We start from the raw sequence: 18,059 nt of genomic DNA, 5'->3' as shown, positions 1-18,059 counted from the left end.
CTGTTTATGTGTATGTGTCACATTCTCTCTGGGCTACTAACTCGCAATTTTCTTTCCTCTTGTCTTGTGTCATGTTGGCTGCCAGGCAGGCCCTGCCTGATGATGTCACTGTGGCTATAGGCCAATGCCATGATGGTTGGTTATGTATCACCACCATGGATCCCTATCAGTATTCTCATCAATTATCTAGAAACAATGGAGGAGAGACTGTGACAATGGCTCTGTAAGAGAGGGGTACAAAAGGGAAAGGGGATAAACATTATTATGGTGATGTGCTCCGTTAAATCTCATCAGTGAGATGAATGAGAGTAGATAAGGAGATGAGAGAGTTAGAATGAACCTCAGTCAGGTCTTGCTCTCACTCATTCTCTGTTCTCTGTAAAATGTCAAATAGTAGTGGACAGTTGTCACAGTATATCACATCTTATGCTGTCTCATAATCCCACGAGGGATGAGCAACGAAATGGTGGGACACTTGCCCATGACATTTAAAAATAAATCTTTTTTATTAAAAAAGCACTGTGCTGATTTAAGTAATAACATTTTCAGAGTCACAATTGAAAGTTTAGAAATGTATCAAAAGAACCAGATACTCCATGAATTCTTTAGTAGGAGTGGCTAATGTAAATTCGAGCCACTATCCTCAAGCAGAGATGAGAAGCGAGGTACAGAGATCTGGTTAGATCGCTTCTTCTTTCCATTGCCACGAACCCAGATTTTTTTTATTTTTAAACCTTCTGTCTTCAGCCCCAACCCACACAAACTGAAGTGACATCACTTGAGGCATTTTTTTTTTCATGCTCCTCCCTCGAGACTCAAAAAAGGCTTTATATACAACTTAGAAGGAGAGGTTGATGCTCTCAGAATAGGACAGTTAGAACTGTCTGAGACTGGTTAACAGACTTTCACATGTAAAATTGGTGGAGTTTCCCTTTAAAGTGCTCAACATTACACTCACAGTTTACTCTACCATTTGAGCAAAAATAATAACAAATGAAAAACATGCCCATTAGGGCTGCAACTAAGGACTGTCATCATCCATTAAACTGGCTATTATTTGTTTGTTGTTCGTTCTATGGGCTACAAAACACCAATAAAGACTGTCAAAAATGCTTACCACAGTTTTCACATTACATATTTTGACTGACCAACTGTCCAAAAGCCAAAAATAATCAACTTACTATAATGTTGGACAAGGAAATATTGCAAATTATAATAATTGATACGTGAAAAACTACGTTTGCCATTTTTGCCTACAAAAGTGCTTAAGCTATACATTTACTATGCAAATAGTTTCTGACTTCTGTTGATCAAGTGAGTGATTAGTCAAAAAATTGTTCCAGCTCTACCTGACATAATCGATCCTAAATTTAAAAAATACCTTGTTTATTTCCATTTCAAATAAAATATTTCAATTCCAGGCATTATTTTTGTTTTGGTCACTTACAAAATGTTTCTATCCTTCACTCAGTTTTTGGTCTACCCCAGACCCAACATTTATGATCAATGAATTCAAATCGTCCACAGAGGGGTGCTGGCTTTACAAACTGGCGCGCCGTAAACATAGAAAGGCAGAACTAGACCTGCTGTAGAAGGTCCCAGAAAGAAGCACGGCTAATCACTGAAATATATTTTGAGTAACTTTACATAATACATAAGACAACGTAAACTAAAGCCTATTATATTCAAGAATAGGCCCAATGAAGCACCAAGTGAATTACAGGAGATGATATTCTCCTATCTAGATTACGCAGATCTATAACAATTCAGTCGTGCCTGGATAATGTCGTGAACGCGCATGTCAGGTTCGCTGCAGAGATCCTGCTGCCTCGGCTCTCACGATTAATCGTGGGGATGGTGTTGACAGTGAGAGGCGACGGACGGCCAGTTTTACATGTTTAAGTAGATGACAGGACGAGGTGTAATTACATTCATTCGGGTCGAGCACATATCCCCCGCAACCCTTCCGTCTGTGGGGGAAGACGACACTGTCAGGCCGAGGACAACGTTAACGTTACTGATGGAATCCCCGGTTGTTGCTAAACGGAGAAACCGAAAGGGTGGACTCGTTATAAATAATTAAAAAACCCCATCTGCGGCTAAAATATAAGGAAAATGCATCTGCATCAGGTGCTGACGGGAGCTGTAAACCCTGGAGATTGCTGCTATTCGGTGGGAAGCGTGAATGACATTCCTTTCACGGTGAGGTTTTATTTTGATATTATTTACTCAAGATGACACCCATTGAAGCTAACGACTGACTAGCTAGCTGGTAGTTAGCTAGCTAGCGTTATATTGGCTGTAAACGGGCTGGCTAGCGGGCTAAAGCACTCGCTAGCCGGGTTGTGTGCTAGCCAAACTGCCGCACAGACAGATTCACTAACAGTGAGTCGCGACTACTCGAGGCATCCTTATCACAAGCCCCTGTTTCATTTACCGTGACAGCCAGTCAGACATCGACAAGCGAACACCGTTAAGTAGATGCACAGCTCTAATGTCTGCATCTGCTTTCTCACGGTAACGTTATATTATGTATCCAAAACTGTTAAAGCTAGCCACTCAAATGACCTTTAGCTGCATATCGTAACGTTAGAATTACTGCAAGGGAATCCCTTTGCGCAGCCACAACATTATTGCCAGATATTTTCAATGGGACACGCGCCGACGAAATTTTGCGGTGCACACTACAGTTGACTATGCGTGGGGCTTGGCAAAATTGCGCACCACTACAGGATGAAAAAGCTGTGTGTTTTGTGTGATTGCAGAACTAGCTAAGCTTGCTACCATTTGGCGTTAAATCCTTCTCACGGATCATTAGCTCGCTGTCATCCCAGCATCAGCTGCGCCAGCCATGACGTAGAGAGCCATATATGGATACATGAGCTAGAGGGCTGAATGGCAGTGTTTTGATGTTGAGGGGGGAATCAAAGACATCATGCCATCTGTCAGTAATCTGGGTTCAGTAATATTGAATAAAGTTCCATTTTTATTACTAATGTGTATCGGTCCTTTATCAGTTTTGTATAGGGAGCTCATTCAAGATCCCCCAGTCATGTAGATTGTATGTATTTGTACACGTTTTGATCAAACATTATATGTTTAACCAATTTCTGTGTCTGTTACTTTCTGATATCGTTGGGCTATATATAGTCTTTGTCTGTCTGATGTCTGGCAACTTCCCAACATTTGTCTTTGTGCCTCAAGATGACAGGATGCAGAATCCCAGTCAATATTCCATTAAGTGCAGCGAGACGTGAGAATGACCTGTAATGTTTTGTCCTCTTTTGTGATGGCAAGTAGGGAAGAGTGCTCAGTACTTCTTAACCCCAACAAATGTTATGGCTCTTTTGCATAAAATGGATCGGTTGAATCAGCTCTTGTGCTGGGAGCAGATGATGAATGATGATGACTCTGTGAATGGCTGGATGATCTTTCATAACTGAGTTCTCTCTTACCAGAGTGGTTTAACATTGTGTTGTCATCTTCACAGGTCTTTTGGTGGTCTCAGTTTGTTTACCATAATGTTTATACTAAAAGCATTTGTCATGCAGTTATAATATCTTTTTTATTCATTTTTCCCTCATTAATCCACATTCAATACCCCATAATGACAAAGCGAAAACAGAATTTTAGATTTTTTTTGTTACAAATTAATTAAAAAGGAAAAACTGAAATATCACATTGACAAAAGTATTCAGACCCTTTGCTATGTCACATGATATTCAGCTCAGGTGACTCATATTTCTCTCGATTTCTAGAGGTTTCTACACCTTCATTGGAGTCCACCACCTGTGTTAAATTAAATTGACTGGACATGATTTGGAAAGGCACACACCTGTCTATAACATAAGGTCTCACAGCTGATTATGCATACCCAAGATGGTGCAGGAGTGGCTTAGAGGCAGTTTGATGAAATTTCTGAAATTCAGTTTTTGCTTTGTCTTTATGGGGTATTGAGTGTAATTTGATGAGGCAAAAAAACAAATTTATACAATCTTAGAATATGGCTACAACATAATAAAATATGAAAAAGTGAAGTGATATGAATACTCTCTGATTACACTGTATGTTGCACGCTGCCATTCCCTCATGCTGAGAACACTGAGCCTGTCTAATGACTGCCAAATCTGCGCTGTGTCTGTTCCTACCGCCTATTAGCGAGGTGGTGTTTTATTTTTATTTTATTTATTTATTTATTTTCATAGACACAGACACCCCTCCTTACTTTCTGATTCCCTCAGTTGATTAGAATTTTGTGCAGTAATTTATTGTCTTGTTCATTTCTGTTAAAAGGGAAGAGTTGTCACCCACTCCCCTTATATTGACTCCAGTTCAGGGTAGTTTGAATGTAAACAGGCAGGCTTTTTACAGAGGGTCATATCTGCTCAACAGCATAGGACAGAGCTGGTTGTGAAGCTAAAGCCTTGCACGTTGCCAGAGGGTCCCAGTTTGTATGCCTGGTGCTTTCTTTTTGTGTCTGAGAGGGTATTTGAAGAACACTAGACATCATGTCCAATGTAGTTACACTCACACTGACCCCTAGGGCTCCTAGGCCAGACCCTGACACACACACACACACACACACACACACACACACACAAAAAGCTAACCTACAGCAGCCATGAGTGCACCAGTTCAAATGAGTTTCATTGCTTACTGAATCATTCCCCTTCATGTTTGTTATCTTGCACCCTTATGCTAAAATTGTTTTAATTCATTTTTCCCTCATCTATCTACACCCAATACACCAAAATGACAAAGCAAAAATAGAATTTTAGAAATTTTTGCAAATTTATTGAAGTAACAAAATTCTTGGGTATGACGTGACAAGCTTTGCACACCTGGATTTTCTGATTTTCTGATATTCTTTAATGCAGATGTTTTCAAGCTCTGCCAGATTGGATGGGGACTGTTGGTAGGCAGCCATTTTCAGGTCTCTTCACAGACATTTGATTGGGTTCAAGTCAGGGCTCTGGCTGGGCCACTCAACATTCACAGAGCTGTCCCTAAGATATTCCTGCGTCATCTTGGATATGCATTGTCAGCTGTGAGACCTTACCTCATAGAAAAGTGTGTGCCTTTCCAAACCATGTCCAATCAATTTAATTTACCACAGGTCACGGACTCCAATCAAGGTGTGGAAATATCTGAAAGATGATCAAGAGAAATGGGAGGCACCTGAGCTATTTTTCAAGTGTCAATGTCAATGACAATGCATTTCCAAGACATCATAGAAGTGGCTTAGAGACAACTCTGTGCAATTTCTAAGTTTATGTTTTCACTGTGTCATTGTGGGGTATTGGTGAATTTGATAGATGAAAAAAAATTTAATTAAAAGATTTTAGAATAAGGCTGCAACATAACATAATGTAAAAAAGTGAAGGGGTGTGAATACTGAATTAATCCACTGTAAATGTACACACAAACAGCCTAATGGGTTTGATATGCAAAACTGCAGATGTGTGACCTGCTAAAAATAGAATACATGTGTGAACTAGAAAGCACAAAAAGAGAGAGTACATACACCCATCAAGGCTGCTTAGTACTTTAAATGTAGTTATTTTAATGTATCTGGATCTTCATCTACATTTCTGATATTGTCAATACAGATATCGTCAGATAAAGTAATATAGTGATGCCACTTGGCTGAAGGTGGATTTTCTGAGATTACATAAATCCTGTATATTGTGCAAGAATGAATTTCTCAAAATTTCAGCTGCCTCAGACTCATGACCACTGACTCATGACAATTTAAATTTAACTTGTTAGTGAAGCCACATCTATAGGTGATAGGCTGTCAGGTTTTGTGCGATTGCTACAAGTAGATATTTGTATCTGCATTGGCTGCAGTTGCAAAATGTATTCAGTTATGGTGTTACGGCCATTTACATCAAATAGGCCACACACACAGAAATGTAGCTAAAGAAAAGCAAAGAAAAATTGCATGTATGTCTCACAGGTCAAGTGTTGTAAGCCAACATGTAATGTGCTTTATAAAAGATTCTCCAGATTGATGCCAAAAACTGTTGACTTGTCCTTCGCCTGGTGTAACTGCACAATATTCCGTAGAAATCTGTTACGTAGTTTTTATTTATTTTTGAGAACTATGCAAGGACAAACAAACAGAACATTACCTCCTTTGTGTGTGTTTTCAGCTCCATTAGGTTACTTCAGATGCAGCCAGTCTCGCTTGCTACATTGATTAAATTGGTTACATTATGACCAACAGACAAAATAGAGACATATCGAAGCGGGACCTTTGGCTATTAATGCTCGCTGTTGTGCTGCAGAGAATAAGACCCTCATATTATGACTATAGACACCGGGAACAAAGTACAGGTCTGTGCTATAGGCTTTGCCAGGGATAATGTCTTAATGCAAGTTGACAAAAAGACCAGGTTACTACAGGTCAGAACTGATCAATTCATGTTTTAAGATATTTGCAGCTAAGTGTTTTTACTAAAGCTCAAAGCCAGCGAACTAGGACATACATGAACGTGTTACACGGTAACACACGGTAGCAGCTGTGACTGTGTAATATGTTCACATGATAGCCATGGTGAGATAGTGGCATTTGATGGAGTGAAGGCAGAAGTGATCTCTCTCTCTCGCTCTCTTTCTCTCTCTCTCTCTCTCTCTCTCTCTCTCCCTCTCTCTCTCTCTCTCTATCACTTCCTCTTATCCGCTTTCATTATCACAGCACATGACTGCATTCACTCCTTTCTTCTGAAACACATTCACCCTGAAAAGCAGCTTCATCACTGCCTCATGGTGGTTACCATTAAGCAAACAGCATTTCAGATGATTTTAACTAGCAAGATGTGAGTTGACCTCTGTAGCTATCATCGGTATTACAAACATAGATGAGCATGCTGTCTTACAATAGACTAGAAATGGAGTTTGCTGTCTGATCTTATAAAAGAATGACAAAGGGGGTTCCCGAAGTTGGGCCTTTATCTCACATACGGTATCTCTGGCTAACTCGAAAATACAGTATTGAATATCTGTAAACTCTCCAGTAGACAGGAAATAGAAGAAATAGTAAACTTTTTACATAACAATACAGTTACATTGCATGGTTTCTCTGCTCACCTTAGATACAATTGCTTTGTCACTGTTAATGTGTTACAGAGAGGTAATATTTGTCCAAAGGCAGCAACATTCTTCTTGTAAGCCACTCACATGACTGACACGGAAGAAAACTTGCTGCCTCAGGGTTGCACTCATTAAGTCAGAATATTTCTAAGCCACAGATACTAGGGTAAAGATGCAAGTACTTCCATAAAAAGATTCAGTATATTCTTAATACTGTCTTTTGCTGACACAAACTAGCTAAATATTCCATTGATTCGAATGGGTGGCCAGCAGAACTCCTGTCTTCGATTGATAATAAGTAAATAGCCATAAGGTTTCCAAATCTCTTAGTTGAATTACTTATAATTACTTATCCCATATTATTGCCCCTCAGCAAATGAATGCAATCACGTTGACAGATCTCTTAAAATCTAGTGTTTACTAGTGTTTACTAGTGCACCAATTCTGTGAACATTACTGACGTGCTGTAGATGAGAGATGTCATTTTCTATTACGATTGTTGAGTATCTCATAACAAAACAAACAACATAAAAACAACTGATTCAACATTTCTTAGGTAGTTAAGGCACTAATGACACTTTAGTCTTAACTGATGTTGATAATGTCTACAATATTAAGTCTTCCATCTATATATGTTAAGCTTTGTCAACGTTAACCATGATGCAATGTAACAATATTGCACCTGCTACTGCTAATGACTCATCCTACTTTATACACAGTGTCGGTGTGTTTTTGTGTTTGTGGATTTGCGAATAACGAAAGAAATACAGGACACACATGAGCTGAATCCAAAAGAACCACACAATAATGATAGGTCATTCAATTTAAGGCAGATGCACTCAAGCTTATCAACCTGGCTCAAGGTCTCACCAGGAACAAATTACAAAGAGAGAAGAATGGACTCACACATTCTCTTGTGTGTGTTTGTGTGTGTCCGTGTGCAAGAGAGAGAGAGAGAGAGAGAGAGAGTCGCAAAGAGATTCTAGACGGTGCATGACGGTGACTGCTTTTAATTCCAGCTGTAATGTGCAGGAGCAAATGCTGTCGTGAAGCACAGACCACATCAATTCTCTTATAGTATGTACAGTATAATCCTATGACAGTCTTCACTATAACTTCATCCCCATTTGTCACTTCATATTGCACCACTGGCTGTAATGTTGTCCTGTTGTGTGACCCAGTGGTTCCCAGCCTCCCCTCTCCTATTCTCGTGAATAATGAAAGACACAAGCCGTCATCCCGACTGTACTGTTGCTTCAAGGCCAGCTTGCCTGTCTCCCAGGTGCTGCTGCTACTGCTGCCGTTCTGCACATGGTTGCCAAATGCCAGCAGCTACTGTTGTATCAATTTACCTCCCTGCCCTTTATCCAAATCTTAACACAGGTCTGCCCATTAAGTGTGGGCAGTAAACACGTGGTGTGTTTCTCCTTATTCTTCTTATTTATGCAGTGGATCTGTAAAACAGCATCTTGTGTTAGTTCTATTGTTCTTTTTTGTGGTTTCTGTGCTACTTTTACCACCAAAACCTGCCAATGCTGTAGTGGTTTAAAGTAACTGCCATCCTGTGCTAGGCCTGTTGTATTATCTCACCCTGCTAATGCAATATTCATATTAGTGCTATGATGGTCTGCTTTTAGTGATTATATTTTAGATCCAATTCATATCGAAATTCAAACATGTAGGAAACATGTAGACAATCTGAAATCTGAAGTTTATTAATAAATGGACTCACTGTTTTCCAAACATATTTAGAGCATTAATGAATTTACAGTGATATTTACCATGTTGAGTTTCAGTTGTTTGGTTTTTTTATTTGATTCTTCATGTGCCCATTTTTTTGTTTTGTTTTTTTTTCAGGCCTATGGCTCCGGTTGTGATGTGGTGATCTTGGCTAGTGACTTTGAGTGTGTGCAGATTATCCCTGGAGCTCAGAATGGGAACATACAGGTGGGCTGTGTGGAGTGTTCCCACCAGCTCGGCAGGGTAAGTGTTGACTGCACACACTCGCACACACTCCCACTCGCAGTTTTCATTTTCCTGTGTAGCCAGAAGACACTATCAGTTACGCTTAAGCATAACGAAGTACATCTAGGCCTGCGTTTGCTCCTGTCTTGCACGGCCATGCTCTCCTCTCCTTGCTGTCCTGCTTTCTTGCACCACTCCCCACCTGCCCCCCCTCCTGTGGGAATGACTGTGCAGAAGCACTGATGGGGTGAGTAACGTTGTGATGATAAACACATCTCTTTATTTTTAGATTGCTGCATCCTACGGAAACACAGTCTGCATCTTTGAACCTCTTTCCACCAACCCTAACAAACGCCATAAGGTGAGCATGAATGTCGGTATCTTAGACATGCTGTATGTAGTGGTTTACATCAATATCTGGTGAGTTTAATCACACTTGAGTGCTAGTAACATTGCATGGTTTGTGTTGCTCCTCTGTCACTAACAGCAGCTTAATTATCAGTGGCAAAAGACAGGACAGTTCTTCCTTGATGCCATCACCTACAACCTGGCCTGGGACCCACAAGGTACGCCTGAGCTTTCTGTGTTTCACTGATCCACTGACTGTCTGACTAAATGAATCCACGCTACACTACAGCTCCTACTCTCAGCCCACTTTGGTTTGTCTGGATTGACATGTGCATTATGTAAGAGTCACTGTGTGCATGTGGCTCTCTGTACTGTAGTAGTCAACGTGGGACGTGAGGTGTGTAACATAGTGCTTTCGTGTCCTCAGGGAACCGTATCCTAGCAGCAACTGAGCGGCTCCAGCTGTGGGCTCCTCCGCTGGCAGATGCCCTGATAGAGGAGGAGGATGGGCAGATGACTGATGACAAGCCCCACCCTGTCCTCAATGACTGGAACTGTGTCTGGCAGTGCAAGTACGTTTATGCTTTTTCGCATACTATAAAAGCATTTAACATGATTGACATAGGGGAAAAAAACCTTGCTTCAATGTTATGTGTATTAGATCAGCAGTAGAATCAAAATCTAGAGTTAATCTGGTAGAGAACCAAGTATTGTTATGCAGAAAATAAAAAAGATAAAAAGATTTCCTATCATGCAGTAAAGAGTAAGTCCCTGCCCTGTTTGAACAAAATATTAACTTTATTTTTTCCTCTTCAAGGTTGTGGAATTACATACTTTTTACTAATAAAAACTTAAAGACAGTTACTGATTATCTAAACACCTCTGCAAACTGCCTCACATGAAAGGTTTTCATGGTTTGCATGCATTGTTATAAGCCACCCTTTGGAGTCTGTGGCCTGTGCTTTAAGCTGTGTAAACAGACATAGACATATAATCCCCTCTTACTAATTGTCATCTGATGACATGTGTGCTTGTCCAGCAAAGCCACTAGAATAGGGAAGTTCAATCTCTAAAATGACCAGTTTGCACAAAGCAACCACACATACAGCTGACAGGAGAGGCACATTTGTGTTTTTCCCACAGAGACTTTCCTCTGGAGAAGTGAATATAGCTGAAATCATTGTTTATGCTTGTGTTTGTCTTAGGACTGCTGCATCCATTCACATTGCCAAGTGGTCTCCTGATGGGGAATACTTTGCAACAGTTGGGAAGGTATAAGATTCATGTGAACGTTTTGCAAAACAACAAATTGTTGAAGAGTTTTTTCTTATTGTAAGGCCTGTGGTGATGTTTGTATATAATGTATGTTCACGCATGTATGTGTGTGCGTACACAGGATGACTGTTTACTTAAGGTGTGGTATCCCACCACGGGCTGGCGTTCTGCGGTGGTGGTCCAGGACCCCTCGGATAAAAAGCCTCTCCCTGTTCACTTCTCCTTTGTTTACCTGGCCCATCCTCGCTCTGTCACTGGTATGTCCTGGAGGAAGACCAGCAAGTTCATGCCCAAGTAAGAAGGCACACACACTTTCATAATGTCAGGGCAGCCAGTAACATGTTCATTTTTACACCTTCTAGTACATGCTTGTTGTCTTCTAAAGCTTGACAGAATTTTTTGGCTCAAAAAGAAAAAGATTTTGAATCATGTGTTAATGAACAGGAGGGACAGCCTAAGTCCTTTTCAGACATATTCCCAGTTTGTATTCAGCGCAGCCAGTAAGACCATGTGAACAGTTTGTCTGTACACTCTGTTTATGTTCTCTCATGCAGTGAGAATCTGGAGATGTTAGATTTTATTCCTCCCACTTGGACTCCAATTTTTCTTTTTACGGTATAGTTTAGTTAAATGAATGTAGAGATAGTTTAAAGTAAATTACACCTGTGTATGCTCATACACCACATTAAACTTCTCATACTTCTCATTCACTGCCATGCATTTTTAGAATTTTATGCACACTGAACTTTTCTTTTTTTACCTAATATGCCATAATGTCTTTTGACTAAATCATTTTTGGGGATAAAATGTTGGACAGATTGATCAAAAGTAAAGTAATTACTGACTGTGTAAGATTATTGCGTTTTAATGTTTTCTAGGGGTTCAGTGTGCAATGTGTTGCTGACATCCTGCGAGGACGGTGTGTGTAGGTTGTGGTCGGAGACCCTGCTACCAGAAGACAGCCTGCTTGGGGGACAGATCTCTGAGAACACACACTCCTTCAGCTCTAGCCTGCCAGGCCTGGCAGGCAATAAGGACAAGATCCAGCATGCTTTGGAGGTGCACTTACTTACTCTTATCTGACCATAGATAAATAATAATATCAAACTTTATTTGTGTAGCACTTGAAAAAAAAAAAAGAAAAAAAAAAACATGTTAAAAAGTGCTTCACAGACATTAAAAAAATAGTGGTGCAATCACGATATAGAGATAAAAGGCAATGAAGTAATTAAATCATAAAAGAAAATCCAAAATATATAGTATTTCTGATAAGGAATAACAAAAACCTGTTCTGTGTTTTATTCCTGTGCTTTACTTGATCAGTCAATCCACCACCTGAAGCATCTGCGCCGGGGCCGGCGGCGGTCCTCCGCTTTGGTGGCACACAGTGAGCTGCTGCCCTCTCAGCTTAGCACACAGGACGCACACACTCACCGCCACATCGCTCATCATGCCAATGCCCTGTGTCACTTCCATATCTCAGCCAGTATTAACCCCAACACAGGTAGGGTGTGTTCATCTTAGATCCATACATAGTCGCACTATTGGCCATATGTGGGTTTTCTATGTTGTCCATGTTTCTAATGACTTGCAAAAATCCTGTATGTTGATCATTTCGAGATTCACATTATTATGGCTCATCATTGTTTTAGAATATCTTACAGTGCAATATTTTTATATAAATTTTAATTAATTAATGAAATGGCTTCATTGCAAAACATAGTAGACAGCTGTACAAAACAGAATTTGCGGCTGAATTGGCTTCTGTGACTGGAAAAAAATACATCACATCAGTGAGCAACTTGCAAGCAGCTGTGGACCTAGTCTAACCTTGAATAACATTTTATTTACCCTTTTCTCACTCTTTTTATCCATGTTCTCCTCCCACCTCCCTGTTCCTCTGTCAGATATCCCATCAGTGCTGGCTGACTCAGCAGTGTTCAACCCAGACGATGGCACCGGTGGCGGAGGCTTTGTGGTTCACTGGCTCAACAATAAGGACCTTAGCTTCACTTCTTCCATGGACCTCTTTATGCTGCAGCTCCGTAAGTTCTCTGAACAGCAACTAGACCAGACCGCTGAGGACCCCCTGGATCCCGAGGGATCCCCTATGAAGTTTGACTTTGGTATGACCCACAACCAGGCCAACACTCATTCCTTAAAACACATTAGCTTAAAAGCAACATCATGTTGTTAAAAACACGTTGTTTTCTGGCTCTTTAGACCTGGACGACATGTCTGACAAAGCCTCCTCAGAGCACGGTGAAGAGGGTGAGCCAGGGGAGCAGGGAAGCACCAAGGCATCCTCCCCAGGATCCAGCTCCAGTATGCCTTTGCCCTCCATGCTGCTGGAGAGGAAGATGGAGACTCTGACCACAGAGTGGAACAAGAGCCCAGACATGCTATTCACCATCCACCCAACCGATGGATCTTTCCTGGTTTGGCATGTGAAGTATTTGGACGAATTCAATCAGGGCATCTTCAGACAGGTTCAGGTGAGCATAAAAAAAAAAAAACGTGAAAAAAGCATCCTGCTTGTGATTTCCACAAATTTTTTTTCCTAATTAGCAACTATTCTGCTTTAAATTCAATAGTGAATTCCTCACTCATACACAGAGAGTGTAGCTGTTCAACCCCGTCTGAAATGTAAGGTGACTCAGCACTCCTCCAGCCTTACGTAAGACTGATATAAAAGTTTAACTGGGAGACTGAGACTCCTGGAATTCGTGTGACGCAATCAACTAGGAAAGTAGACAGCTGTTGGAACTTCAGAAACACTCAGTCCACTCACATTATAAGTGGTGTTACAGAGTGAGGCTTCTTCACTCACAAATGATCTTTGGCTGAGTACAGCCACCGGCTGCAAAGAGCACTTCAACCAGACAATAAGACCTATTTAATGTTGCTCTGTAATGAAGTCGCTCACGGTATTACCGTTAATTAGCGACATGTGCAATGACCTGCCGTCTGCAGTGTCTGTCATTATAACCAGTGAAAGCGACGGTTAGCACCTGCTTAAAATGAGAAGCTACTACCTGAATGTTGTGTATGTGTTGTGGTCCTCACCAATGAAAAAAAAAAAAGGAGGTAAGATAACAGATTCATCTGCAACACAGTTTAGAGAATCTGTGTATTTTACCAGCCTCAGTCTAATCTCAACAGTCACTCACTGCTGTGCTCTAATGATTTTCCACACTGTAGAGCCTATCTCTAAAAATCACTTTATTTTAGCTGCTATCAGTCCTTTTTAAATACAATGGCAAGAGAAAGTATGTGAACCCTTAGAGATTACCTGGTTTTCTGCATTACGAGGTCATAAAATGTGGTCTGATCTTCATCTAAGTCACAAGTATAGACAATCGCAATGTGCTTAAGCTAATATCACACATTGCTGAACACGCCCATTAAACATTCCCAGTGCTGGTGGAAAAAGTTAATGGTCCCTTAGATTTAATAACTGGTTGAACCTCCTTTGGCACCAATAACTACAAACAAGTTCTTCAAGTAGCTGCTGATCAGACCTGCACAGTGTTCAGGAGGAATTGTGGACCACTTTTCCCACAGAATTGTTTCAGATCAGCCATATTCGTAAGATGTGTGGTATGAACGGCTCTCTGAGGTCATTCCACAGCATCTCTTCTGGGTTAAGGTGCGTTTGTGATTTGTGTATTAAAATCAATTGTGTTTGTTCATACTTGGACAAAGATCTGATTTTTTAAAATGTATACATATATATATATAATAATAATATAATATATTTATTATTTTAGGACAAATATATACATGAATGGAAATAATTCCAAAGGATTCACTTACCTTTTCTTTCACTGTATGCTCGTGTTGGTTCATGACATAAGTTGGCACAGCATTTTAATTTGCATGGACTGCAATGATAAAGTACTGTATATGGACACACAGCTACAGTATCTTGTGTTAATGATCTTAATAAAAGCTTTGTAATGCTGTTGAGAGCAATGTAGAGAACGTGTCCTTATGCCCCTAATGGTTTTTATTTCCCTCCAACTGTCCCACCAGGTCTCCTTCTCTTCCCGTATTCCAGTGGCATTTCCTACAGGTGATGCCAACTCACTGAGTAAAAATATCCTGATGTACGCCTGCACTTTGACTGACGGTGAGAGCGCCGGGGCAGGGGAGCAGGGGAGGATGGTCCAACGTGTCTCCCACTCTGCTTCGGCCTCGGTTGGCCTGGGTTCACCCACCCTGGCCCCCTCTCCCAACCCTCGCCCTGGTATCAGTCCTGCTGTCATGATGGTGTCCAAGCATGTTGATGGATCTCTCAACCAGGTAAAAGATTGTTAGAAACAAAGTAGAGAGCTTGGGATGCATCATTTTTTCTGCCAGTATTCAGCCTTCCTAAACTTTTGTTGGTTCCCTCTGTCTGCAGTGGGCAGTGACATTTGCTGAGCGCTCTGCCTTCTCCAACGTACTGACCGTATCTCACAAGTTCCGGTACTGTGGCCACCGCTTCCATCTGAATGACCAAGCCTGCCACACAGTGCTGCCACTACTGCTGACCTCCTCTCACCATAATGCCCTGCTCACCCCTCCCTCGGCCCCTGGCAGCCTGGAAGGAGATCAGCCTCCTACCTTTCCTCTACCAAAGGGACTTCCCAGGTATAGAACAGAGGGAAGGCAGAGAAAGAGAAGGGAGGCAGTGACTAACAGGCTGTTCACACTCTGTTCTCACATACAGGCTCTTAAGCTGGGAGAACTATCCTTTGTTAATGTCGGTGCAGCCTGGCACCAACTAAAGTTGCATAAAGTTCAACTTTTCTCAACTTCAGCACCTTTGTCTCTGTTGCTCAGTGGTGCTACAGTGGGAAGTTGATAAAAGCTCAACTTCATGCAAATGTCATCTGACACAATGCGAACGACAACCAGGCAACAGGCATTCATGCTCATTTTAGTGCCCACAGAAACAAAAACTCATATTTGTTAACTACTTGCTTCACGGCACGGATACAGGACTGCAGTACTAATCAGTCTTGCCAGCTTGGGTGCCTTTGTTGTATTAAAACTGTTTCAATAATGTTAAAAAAAAAAAAAGAGCAATAAAGCTAATCTGTACTTGGGGGAAGCAAACTTTACAAAAAGAAATAAACTACATCCTCGTGTGTTAAACATCAGCTATGTTAGAAGCAACCGTCCAGTTGGTGAAGAATCTGTAAATTACATGCTCCAATTAAACACACACACACACACACACAGCTACAGCTTCACAAGAGGCCAGAGACTGTCTCCTACTTTGTATCTGTATGTGTTTAATGCAGTGTAAGAAAGAGATGAGGGAAAGAAAGGAGAGGCAAAGAGCACATGGTTGAAATGCCACAGATGAGTTCTGACCATGTGTTACTTTTGCATTAGCAGGAAGCAGCTTCGTAATGCAGCTACAAGGACCTTCCATGATCCCAACGCCATCTACAGTGAGCTGATATTGTGGAGGGTGGATCACATTGGACCGCTGTCCTGCACTGGAGGCGTCTCTGAACTGGCCCGTATCAACTCTCTGCACACCTCTGCTTTCAGCAATGTTGCTTGGCTACCAACGCTAATACCCAGCTCTGTGCTTGGTAAACACACCATAAATTTTAATATTGATGCAATGATAAGTGACAGTGCAGAAACAGTCTTGTGATGAGTGACTAATTATCAAGAACGCAGATTAAAATATAGAACTTCCACTTTTGCTGAATCATCTGAGCTTCTGCTTTTGTTCTTAGAGAAATATGACGTTTGGCTCACTGTTTGTCAAAAGACAAAACTTTGCAAAATATGTGCAAAGTAAATAATGGTATTCAGGCTTCTAAAGTGCATAACTCAATACTATGCAGTAGTCAAGTGTAGGCAGTTTTGCACGTCAGATTTTGTCTAAAAAGTGACTTATTCCATGCCTCATTATTGCCTACCAAAATCTAAACATATTTTCATGACACTGCCTTGAAAGCAACAATATATTTCAGTCAAGATCCAACCTGGATCTGGTTTCTGTCGATCCTGATTCTCTGTTGCCTGAAAAAAAGAAGAATTTAATTATTGAAGTAATTCTTTTTGAATTGTAATATGTCTTTTAGGAACATGGTTCAGTTTATGATTATTCAACTTTGTATAAAAACAATCAAATATTTAATCTTTTTTTTTTTCTTTTTTTTTATCTGCATTGATTGGATTAATCTGCATTGTAGACTCAATAGTAATACACGACTTTCCTACGAACTTTGTGTTGTGTCCCTCAGGAACTTACTGTAACAGTGCCAGTGCCTGCTTCGTGGCATCAGATGGTAAAAACCTGCGTCTCTATCAAGCTGTGGTGGATGCCAGAAAACTACTGGACGAGCTGTCAGATCCTGAAACATCTGTGAGTGGACACACACTCGTCTCACTGCACACAAAAAAATTTTTAAAAAATGTATTATTGCTCGTTGGGATGTGATAGTCTCTGTTTAGAGTCTCTGTTCAGTGAATTTTATGTATCTGGGTCTTTATGTTTCATACTGTGAGCATTCAAACTATGTTCACACAGGACCAGGAGTAGAGTCTAAAAAGGCTCATGGGACGCTGCTGGGACGCAATATTTTTTCACCACACTAGTTGTTTCAAATACATTACATTCAAACACTAAATGGATAGGTCACCATTTTTCATACATTTCTCTCTTTAGAAACTGGTGGGTGAAGTGTTCAACATTGTCAGCCAGCAGTCCACCGCCAGACCCGGATGTATCATAGAGTTGGACGTCATCACAAATCAAGTGAGGAGCTGCTCTGTGTTTTTTTTTTTTTTTTTTTTTTTTTTTTTTTTACACCCAATTCAGCTTGAAATTGTGAAACCCTCTGATCAACAGACATAATAACCTGTTTGATGCTGTGTCCATGTGCATCCAGTGTGGCGCCAACACCCAGCTGCTGCATGTCTTCCAAGAGGACTTCATTCTAGGTTACAAGCCCCAGAAAGAACCACCAGAAGCATACACACCGGTCTTTCCATCTGGTGAAGGTATAGAAAAGAAAAAAAAATTTAACTCTCTATGTTTGTTTCATGATACTTTTTCAAACCTGATTGTTATTAGAAGATAATAATGTCATTTTACCATGTCCAGATTATCAACCTGCCCCATTCTCTGAGAAGTTCTTCCTGGTGGTCATAGAAAAGGATCTCAATAGGAACTCAGTCCTACAGATGTGGCACCTGCACCTCAAGTCTGTGCAGGCCTGTGTTGGTAAGTAAAGGGGACACATAGCTGAGCGGTTACTACCATAATTATAAGGGTTCTGAATATTCTTAAGCTTTAAATGTGAAGTCGACCTTTTCATCTACACCCAGCTGCTTCTACTGAGGTGTAGGCCAGCTATAATAAT

The 18,059-nt window shown here is 40.8% G+C and overlaps 1 protein-coding gene across 4 annotated transcripts in view; it reads left to right on the top strand.

Moving 5' to 3' along the window:
• Positions 1-1,838: 1,838 nt before the first annotated feature.
• dmxl2 (Dmx like 2) overlaps positions 1,839-18,059 on the top strand; it is a 39,115-nt gene continuing 22,894 nt past the window's right edge. For 3 of the 4 annotated variants that reach the window (XM_022747518.1, XM_022747526.1, XM_022747500.1), the window contains exons 1-18: positions 1,839-2,202; positions 8,953-9,078; positions 9,350-9,421; positions 9,548-9,626; positions 9,836-9,980; positions 10,614-10,680; positions 10,805-10,977; positions 11,562-11,742; positions 12,007-12,187; positions 12,591-12,809; positions 12,907-13,178; positions 14,719-14,988; positions 15,089-15,318; positions 16,069-16,274; positions 16,938-17,059; positions 17,363-17,452; positions 17,586-17,697; positions 17,801-17,920. In XM_022747518.1, coding sequence (XP_022603239.1) covers positions 2,116-2,202; positions 8,953-9,078; positions 9,350-9,421; positions 9,548-9,626; positions 9,836-9,980; positions 10,614-10,680; positions 10,805-10,977; positions 11,562-11,742; positions 12,007-12,187; positions 12,591-12,809; positions 12,907-13,178; positions 14,719-14,988; positions 15,089-15,318; positions 16,069-16,274; positions 16,938-17,059; positions 17,363-17,452; positions 17,586-17,697; positions 17,801-17,920 — 2,752 coding nt within the window. In that variant the 5' untranslated portion in view covers positions 1,839-2,115. The remainder of the gene's footprint in view (positions 2,203-8,952; positions 9,079-9,349; positions 9,422-9,547; positions 9,627-9,835; positions 9,981-10,613; positions 10,681-10,804; positions 10,978-11,561; positions 11,743-12,006; positions 12,188-12,590; positions 12,810-12,906; positions 13,179-14,718; positions 14,989-15,088; positions 15,319-16,068; positions 16,275-16,937; positions 17,060-17,362; positions 17,453-17,585; positions 17,698-17,800; positions 17,921-18,059) is intronic. The other variant, XM_022747510.1, reaches the window with a different exon arrangement.

This window comes from Seriola dumerili, unplaced genomic scaffold, assembly GCF_002260705.1.
Source record: "Seriola dumerili isolate Sdu_G_001 unplaced genomic scaffold, Sdu_1.0 BDQW01000011.1, whole genome shotgun sequence".
Classification (NCBI taxonomy): Eukaryota; Metazoa; Chordata; class Actinopteri; order Carangiformes; family Carangidae; genus Seriola; species Seriola dumerili.
This window is presented reverse-complemented; position numbering and strand designations above follow the sequence as displayed.